This window comes from Cryptomeria japonica, chromosome 10, assembly GCF_030272615.1.
Source record: "Cryptomeria japonica chromosome 10, Sugi_1.0, whole genome shotgun sequence".
Taxonomy (NCBI): domain Eukaryota; kingdom Viridiplantae; phylum Streptophyta; class Pinopsida; order Cupressales; family Cupressaceae; genus Cryptomeria; species Cryptomeria japonica.
In genome coordinates, this window is record NC_081414.1 from 650,328,083 (window position 1) to 650,337,697 (window position 9,615).

General features: G+C 37.4%; 1 protein-coding gene across 1 annotated transcript in view; it reads left to right on the forward strand.

Annotated features, from left to right (window-relative positions):
* The window catches only part of LOC131073378 (ricin B-like lectin R40G3), a 48,719-nt gene extending 39,485 nt beyond the window's left edge, over window positions 1–9,234 (forward strand). Inside the window, exons 3-4 of the mRNA XM_058009800.2 lie at window positions 8,442–8,670; window positions 8,762–9,234. Of these exons, the coding sequence (XP_057865783.2) occupies window positions 8,442–8,670; window positions 8,762–8,763 (231 nt within the window). The 3' untranslated portion in view covers window positions 8,764–9,234. The remainder of the gene's footprint in view (window positions 1–8,441; window positions 8,671–8,761) is intronic.
* Window positions 9,235–9,615: the final 381 nt, after the last annotated feature.

The following is a 9,615-nucleotide window of genomic DNA, read 5'->3' on the forward strand; positions in this document are numbered from 1 at the left end:
CATTTTGAAGACCAACTTGCTTTGAGAGCTTTATCATTACCGTCACCTACCTGGCTAAATGATATCCATCAAGCGTTAGCAAGATAGTCACATTCAATGGCTCATCCAACAAGTGTCTAATCACCTCTCTTCGAAGCCCAATTATTTGTGATGAATCGTATTTGTGATACCAAAATTTTTTTCCTAGAGTTCCATGCCACACCCTTTGCTAGTCACTTTGGATTCCTCAAAAACATATGAGACTCCACTATAATGGATTGACATCTCCATGAACTTCATTGAAGGACTTCCAATGTGTGTAGGAATAACAATCGTTCTTGTGGTGGTAGATTGCCTCCCTAAATATGCCTATTTTTCTGCCCTAGCCCATTACTTTCTGGTCTCCACCATTGCCCACACCTTCATCAGCCACATCTTTTGCCTCCATGGCATACTTGCTTATCGTTACTTGCTTATCGTTAGTGATCATGATCCAATTTTCACTAGTCATTTTTGGAGAGAACCTTTGCAATTCTACGACATCCAACTTAAGATTAGCTCATGCACAAACACATGGCCAAATTGAAATCATTAATAATTACTCAGAAACCTATTTAGTGTACTTTGTTTCCAATCAACATCATTGGACCAAATGGTTACTATTGGCATAATAGTGATATAATACCACTTATCACACAACAACCTAGATGACACCATGTGATGTCCCCTAAGTCACCAGGTTTGAATTCGAATTCGAAGTTCGACAACTTTGAAATTCGAATGAAGTTCGATGAGGGAAAAATTCGAAATGTATAAAATTCGAATTAAGTTCGCCATATGTATAAATATGCCAGATATATTCTATAAAACAACCAATCTTTCATATGAGGGATGGTTCCATATGAATTGCTAATAAGGTTTATTGGAAGTAACATCTTTATCTCATCTTATGAGAATAACAGAATCACCAAATACTGGAATACCTCACTGATTGGGTAATCAATTATCATCTTCAGCATTTTTTTCTCATCCTAATTGAGGGTTCTAATAGACATAAATATCCTGAAGAAAGAACGGGTTAATGGGTTTTAATCAAAGAAAAGAAGATGTGTTTAAAAAATATTAACAGAAGAAGGCCAAAAATCTATTAAAAAAAAAAAAAAAAAATTTTTTTTTTAAAAAAGTTCGGCAAATTTCAACGAATTTTTATTTTATTTTGAAGTTCGGCGAATTTCGAACTTCAAGGATGAAATTCGGCCGAACCTGGTGACTTAGGATGTCCCCTATTAGGACTTAATTTGCCCTATAATTCTTCAAATGAGGCCTAGATTAATGCCCTTGATTTAGAGCCTGCAACCAGGTTAGTTTTCAATAGATAAATAAACATATATTTTATCATTGTTTCAAAGATAATTTTAATCAATATCATAATAGATGAGCAAATATATGTAATTCCACAATGTTATTGAAAGAATTCTAAACATAACTATACTTAATATAATATCCTAAACATAACTATACTTAGCTCATGCCCATCTAGGTGCATTCTTTGCAAAGCCCAAGAAGAAACAGTAGATCACTTACTTCTCAACTGCCCTTTCTCAGCAAAGTGCTGGAGATGGCTATGTGCCAAATTAGGGTGGATTACTGATGCAGGAGCATCCCCGGTTCACAACAATCTTGCATTAACCAAAAACATTTTCCTTCCTGTTTTGTTTTCTGTTTGCAGTTTCAATTTTTCTTTCTGTGTGTCCCAGTTTTGGCTCACCAGATCCTGTGGAGTTGGATTCTACTTGAAGACTTGATCATCTTTCTTGCTTTCAAGCCGCATCTCTTTTGGATCACTTTCCGACAAGATATCACTACCGGTTTTCATGATAGTTTCTTGTTACTGGTTGTTCCTTTGTTACCGGTTGCCTGAGACCTATTCTAGTGATCTACCAGAACCTATTCCGAAGCTTGTGGAGCCTTGGACGTTGATCTCAATGTTTCTTGGCGTGTGGCTGACCTTCTACGTTTCATCCTTTGGATTTTCCGGAGGAATCTCTTGGCGGAGGCTGACCTTGTTCATTTTGCACGTTAGGTCTTGTTCTTCGGGTTTTGATCCCTTTTGGGCCGATTGGATCCTTTGGATCGATATATATATATATATTTGTAATCATGCTTTAGAAGGCAATCGATCAGAGAATCAAGAAGTATCAGATAGATAGATTGTGTCTAGAAGATAGATCTTTCGATTTAAGGTTCCGGTGTGATCTATTCTACTAGGCCTGTGTGCCGGTATGTTGTAACCCAGTTGTTACCGATTGGATGTAATTAACTTTCATGCAATAAAAACTATCTGTTCTGCATTGCCTTCGTCATATCTGTGTGTTTCTGTTGTGTTTACTCTTGCTGACCGGTTTGGACTGATCTCCTTGAGGTCCCTCCTCATTGGTGACTGCTTCAATTACGACCCTTCTAAATGACATAGTTTCAGTATTCCAAAGCTGGCCTGGCACCTTGAGCATGCTTTGGGAAATCTCTCCCTCATGTCTTGTTTGGGAAATCTTGAAAGAGCGCAACAGAAGACTATTTGATAATAAACCTAGAAGGCTAGAGTCAGTTTTGTCCTTTTTGGAAGCCTCAATTGTGGAGAATATAAACAGCAGACTTGCCCTATCATCAAATTTGAATAAAGACTTCACGGATTTGGATGACAAAACCATGTTTAAATGGAATGGTATAAAGATTCCTCCTTATGTTGGGAAGAAGAGTACTGACAGAAGTAGTGCAGTTTGGACCCCTCCTAAAGTTGGCTGGTTAAAATTGAACTTTGACGGGGCCTCAAAAGGAAATCCAGGAGCTTCCGGTTTAGGATGTGTGGTGAGGGATCATAGAGGAATCGTCAAAGGAAAGTTGGCTATGCCTACATCTCTGGATACCAATAATATGGCAGAGTTTAAGGCCTTATTGCTAGGGCTAAAAGAGTGCTCCAGACGAACGATTAAGAATTTAGTTGTTGAGGGGGATTCAACTATCACAATCAATGCTATTAAAACAAGGAACTCTCCAAATTGGAGGCTAAAAGCACTGCTGGACAAGATACTGGAGGCTTTGTCCATGTTTGATAATTTCCTCTGTAAGCATGTCTATAGGGAAGCAAATGCAAAAGCAGACGTCCTTTCCAAAACAGCAGTTGAAGGAATCAATCTTAGTTGGTGAGCGGATGAGTACACTAATTAATCGCTTACGGGTTGTATAGATGATTCAAACTCATCCTTGGGCAATGGGAATGCAATTTTGAATGGCGAGCAGGATTCAGGCGGTAGTAGTACTTGTTGCCTCTTCTAACGGCTACCCTTTTTGAATCAAATTACTCCCACCAAATTTATATTTGAATGGCAACAACTGATTTGGCAGTTATTGGCTCCTTTGCCAAGTCATGTCCTACCTGGAAAGGACTCTATAAAATGTTTTTCTCTTAAAAGATGACCTCTAAATAGCCGGTGTCTGATGTCAAATTTCAATTAATGAGCGAAAACACGTGCATAAAGGAAAGATTTATGATGTCACTCAAATCCGCCACCTCTGTCTTAAAGCAAGGAGGACGCCGTCTAAATAAAGATGAGTGCGTGAGTTATCTTGGTTACATTATCTCAAAGGCAGAGATTTAATTCTGAATGCCTGGAAGAAGGTACCCCTGCCACCTCCCTATTGGGCTCCTCATCTTGAGGCTCTTTGCATTTAAGACTTATTGAAAGGTGTGAGAATGTAGGACAGTTATTATTTCCATGCTTCAGCTTCCTAGTTGTCATTCATTCCACCCTTCTTGCCTTCTCGACCTCGAGTTTTCCTTTCAGCTTAAGCAACCCTTGGTCCTCTTTCAAATGATGGCGGAAGAAGAGACATACGGTTTCATCTTGAGGGCTTTTCCGTGGCCAATTTCCTGTTTTGGGGCGGATACCCCAATTTGCCTCACTGCTACAACTCGTCTAGTCTCTTTCAGAGACATTTCAGACCTAAGACTCAAAAGGTTGCTTCGGATTCCAGAACCGACAATAATTTTGGCGGTAAAGCTAATCCTGGGAAGTGGTCACCTGTCTGGGAAGGAATATTCAAGGGACAACACTCATATTTCCTCAAGGTTCATGACATCCCTCCTTGATAACCAGGTTGATAAAGCGAAGGTCCTTTCAATTACAAGGGAATTGTTTGATGAAGATGTTTTAGGGGGCTTGCAAACAGTTCTGAATCGTGCTCTACTTGATTCTGGAATCCCTCGTCCAGGAGACATGACTGTCTTTTCTGTCCTTGGGGAAGTAATCAATTACTATCTGTTTCTCCTGGATCTTAAAGGGCCTGCTCTTACGCAGCACAGGGCATTCGCTGCAATTGCAATCAGATTTCTCAAATGGTGGCTCTTGGAGGATGACCCAGAGAACAATGATAGGATGAGTTAGTGGACTTTGCAATATTGAATGGTTTTCTTCCACCCATGAACGAACGGGGTGCGTAGCAACGCGACCATGGCCGTGGGAGGAGGGGAGCGCCGGGTAGAAGAAGGGGTCACCTGCGAGGAAGTGGAAATGCTCGAGTCGTTGCTCCAGCCTAGGGCTGGATGAATGATTGATACAGATATGAATTGTTTTTTGGAAATGTTTTTGTTTTGTTTTGAAGAATTTAGGCTAATATGTAAAAGAATTAGGGTGCTTAAAGAATATAGGCCTTAATCTGTAGACTTTAGATGCTTTCAGATGCCTCCTTTTAAGTATCTCTAAACACTCTTTCGTTTCTTAGATTTATTTAGAGGAAGAATTGCTTTCTAAAAATGAATCTGCTCTGTTTTTTCTTGAGCAATGATGGACCTAGAATCATTATTATGTATATGGACAAATTATCAATATAAATATCTTGGCTATGCCGTTTACCAATCAAAAAATAAATATAATATATGATTAGGATTTTCTTAAGGTCTTCCCCAATAACCTACCCGCATCTTGAAGTACTCTGGGGTATCATACAAGGCACACCCGTCCATCAAACCCATAAGCACAAAATGACACTTGTAACTGAACCTGCCAGTGCCTCTCGAGTCACCACTACTTGAATGGACTTTATGCTGCTTGCCTTCCTTGTATGTATCCTATCTCCCCTCCATAATGGGATGGTTTAATGGTGGTAGGTCTTGAATAAATCTTATCGTCGTTACGCATGCTTAATATATTACTAATTATGCATTTATTAAAGGCAATTGGAATTTTTCTATTTATCAAATGAAGATATTTAACAAATTAACCAATCTATTGTGTAATGCACTATTCTTCGTACCAAAATATCATACTACTATATATATATATATATTGCTGATCACTGATATATATTGAGTTTGCAGATTCTATTGAAGTGCTGATCCATCTTGTTTTTTGTACTTCTATGATGATCACTTACCTTTATATCCTCGTGTTTCTTGAAGAGAGACAACTCTTGGTGGTTGCTATACCAACAGGAGGGTCACACCCTTTCTCAATAACGTCCCTTCACAATTTGAACTAATCACTGCTTTAAGTGCCTTTAATTATTAGTCATCAATTGTTATGATGTTGTCTCCCTAAATATTAGTCAATGCTCCTCCTTAAAAGGGGAATCGTTGTCATTCTACTATTTCTCCTAGTAATTGCTGATCTAATGTAATGTCCTCTTTTTGTGAATACCCTAATTTTGCCCTAAAACACAATTCCTAATGAGCAAGAGCAGGGTTAGAAATATCTTTCACCTGATTGAAAACCTGCAAAACAGGTTAGGAACCATTTACAACAATAATTCATAAAACAGTTCTTAATTAAGAAACATTAAGCATATATCAGAAATATCAATTTAATCATAAGATATCTTAAGTATGTTTGGGGAAGCTCAACCATAGGAGAGCTAGGATAAGGTGACTTTGATAGGGTGTCCTGGGTCCTCTACCCTGGGCCCAAGAGCGGATATACCATCCCTCTTAGCCTCATGTGGTCTATGGCATCCATACGAGGTGTCACACAACTGTTCCCTCTCGTCTTTCCATCCATTTCCCACTTCCTATGATTGGACTTCTTGGTGTGTTAATTTACCATGATAGACACAACAGGGTGCCCCGCAAGCCCATCTCTTCTGAGCCCAAAGGCACTACCCTTTGTACCCCCTTGCCCTCATGAACCATTTGGTCACCACCATGAGGTGGCGTACCTAGAAGAGTACCCCATCGCTGTACCCCGCTTGTAATCCCTCATTTCCTCTACTATGGCTGACTTTAATAATCATTCAGAACATGTAAAGAATTCCAGTATTTTGCATGTGTTTTACATATGATAATCAGACATAAGTAACAGCAAATCATTAATCAGTAGTGAGCAGATACAAATAATATTTACTATGCTATATAAGCAGTCATAAACAGCAATGTATGGTTAGTTGATAGTATGCAGAGATATATACACATGTATACAGTATTTACTATGTCATATACAGAAATGTCATATCAAACTATAGTATTGAATCGAACTGGTATGTATTTTCAATATCTTATAGAATGCCAAATCTGATTCCTTCGATGCCTTGTTCTGGAATGCAGGAATGGTCCTTTATATCCTTCGATTGATGTTGGGCAGTCATGACCTTTCCAACTTTTTCACTGTTTGCAAGAGGCATCTTTTCCTTCTTTAGTCGCTACCTTTCACATATTTAACTACTAGTTTTTAATTCACATATTTAACTACTGGTTTTTAATTGCATTGTTTGGTCTTAATGAATCCTTCCTTAACAATATCCCTTAAGGTAACTGAACCACCTTTTAATGATATTCCTTATATTTAGCAATTCGCTGGTCAACAAGTGTGAAATTGCGGACAATGGAAAGTGTAAACAATTCATTATAACATCTTTCATTCTTCATGGCTGGTGTGGATTGTTCAATTCTTATAATTGCGAAGTCTTACAACTTGTAAGACAATTTCATTTTATTGTTTATTCAATGTTAGATTGAGGGGGGCATGACATCTAAGGATTGGTTTCTGTTCATTGTGCGGAGATATCAATCATTTGCTACCTTAAGGAGTTCTTTCTTATTCACAAACAGATTGCTGCCTTATTCTGCTAATCATTTATAATAATCAATGCCTTAATCCATGGATTGCTGTATACTGGTGCAGGTTTAGGAATTGTCCTATGCATTGGTCATATATATATGTCTTTGAGTATGGGGTCGGTGAGCATCTGGGTTGGTCTTATTCAATTGCTTTTATCTTAATATTAATTAATTCGTTGTTCATATCTTAGTTGGCCCTTTCAATTTGATTAATATTTAACCTTCTTAAATTCTAGACAGCCTTAACCCTGCAGATGCTCATTTTATATATTCATTCTTTATTTCTTTTCTGAGTCGGTCCACATTCTGATTTCTCCTCCCTAGGGTTGGCCCATACATTTATTTGCCTACACTAAGGGACAACTAGTGTTTGGCTGGGGTTTTTTGAATGCTGCGACCAGGAATTATGAAGGTTGCCCTAGGGTTTAGGATAGGGCATGACACGACATATGAAGTCGTGTATGATCAATCACTACCATCTCTCTAGACATATATACTTGGCAACTCCAAAGTATAGGCAGTAGATTCCATCTGTTGCACATTGTGACACCATTCTTTGCACCCCTAATGATAACCTACAAATGGCATATAATTCTAGTATGAGATTCTGAGATAGATTTAGGAAGACCTTTCTTCTGCCTTTATATAACAGTCCATGAAATATTGTCATCCAAGCCCTTAGAACAAGAAGAGTGGGGAGGGGGATTCCTCCATACAGAACCCATCTATGTGTGTAGAGGAAACAATGGAATGACAAGGCAGAGAAGCCAAATGTTGAACAGCCACCACATGATTTTGGCTGAAGCTGAACTGAAGCCGATAGCAGATTGAGTGACTGGAGCAGGAGGTGTATGGGACTTTCCAATGGGATTGCACACAGATTGTTACAATAAGGATTTGGAAATGATTTATTTCCCGCACTTGCTCCAAAATTTCTAAAAGAATATATATACAGTAACTGAACAATCAATTTGAATTTTCTCATTATATGAATTAATGCTCTGATTTTTAATAGAGGAGCAAGAGTTTCTTCAATTATAAAGAGGTGGTTTTAGATGGCATATTATAGTTTTGATAGACATAAAACTGTACAGATGTGTATTAGCAGCCCTTCTATACTCTAAAGAGCATAACATGCATGTGCATTAATAAATAATGCATTTGTTATCAAGCACTTATTGCAGGTTTTCCCTAGGATTTTGATATTGACATTGTTGGAAGTGAATCTTTACCATTGCAATTCCAGTCCAGAATAATGAATGGAAGAATTTTAAATTTAATACTAGAAGAACAAAGATATTAATTTTTGGTACAGGGAAATATTATGTCAAGTAATTATTTAGATGAACGCTGCCAGGTTCTTTTGACAGAATATCGACCAGACACCTTCGATGAGTCTATTCTATGGACCATGAGTGAGGATATGGGCCAAGGATACAGAACATTGAGACAAGTTAACAATATTCGTTTAAATGTGGATGCTTTTCATGGGGATAAGAAATCAGGAGGCATCAAAGATGGCAACCCTTTAGTTCTTTGGGAGTGGAAGAAGGGGGAGAATCAGCTCTGGAAGATAGTCCCCTACTGTAAGTCTTCAAACAGTAAGATATACAGTTGCCTACTATATTGTCATCATTTTTGGGTGAACTAATCTAGATGCCATTTGTTGCTTTGCAGGATCATTTTACACATCACTTCAAGTGATCTTCTGAATGCCAGTGTCACATCTTCTTCTATTTAACAAATGCATTGAGAAGTTGGATTCGATTTAGTCATTCCTCAGGGAGTGTATAGGTTTTATGTTACTGTATGTAGCAGTTTATGCCAACTATTGGTGTTAGTTCTGGACTAATTTCTTTTCTTTTTTGTAATTGACTCTTTATTTTGTTGCTTTAAATAAACTCATTAGATAATGGATTATAGCAGATTATGGCAACATACAAGATGACTATTGTGATATAACTGATAATTGAAAATTCTACTATAGTGTATCTCTTTTTTGTAAGCATTCCTTCCTTAAGAAGTTATGTGAGGCTGAAAAGTGGCTTTAAGAATAGGAAATCTCATCTATGTTTGAAACAAAACAACCTTTATGTATCATCTCTACTTAAGTAGTTTTTTAATATTTTCACTGATATTTTTAGGGTTGATAGACTTTATTGAAAGGATTCAAACATGGTAACATAAAAGAATGATCTTGCAATATTTGTGGATAGATCCAAGGTGGGTGAACAATTATATTTTTGGTTTCCTATTATAAAACAAAACAACCTTTATGTATCATCTCTACCTAAGTATTTTTTAATATTTTCACTGATATTTGGAGGGTTGATAGACTTTATTGAAAGGTTTGAAACATGGTAACATAAAAGAATGATCTTGCAACATTTGTGGATAGATCCAAGGTGGGTGAACAATTGTATTTTTGGTTTCCTGTAATTTATTATAAAATAATATATTAATGGCTTTTCTTGATACAAAATTAATTGCCATTTTTCACATGAACATGTTCTCAATTAAATTTTTAATGG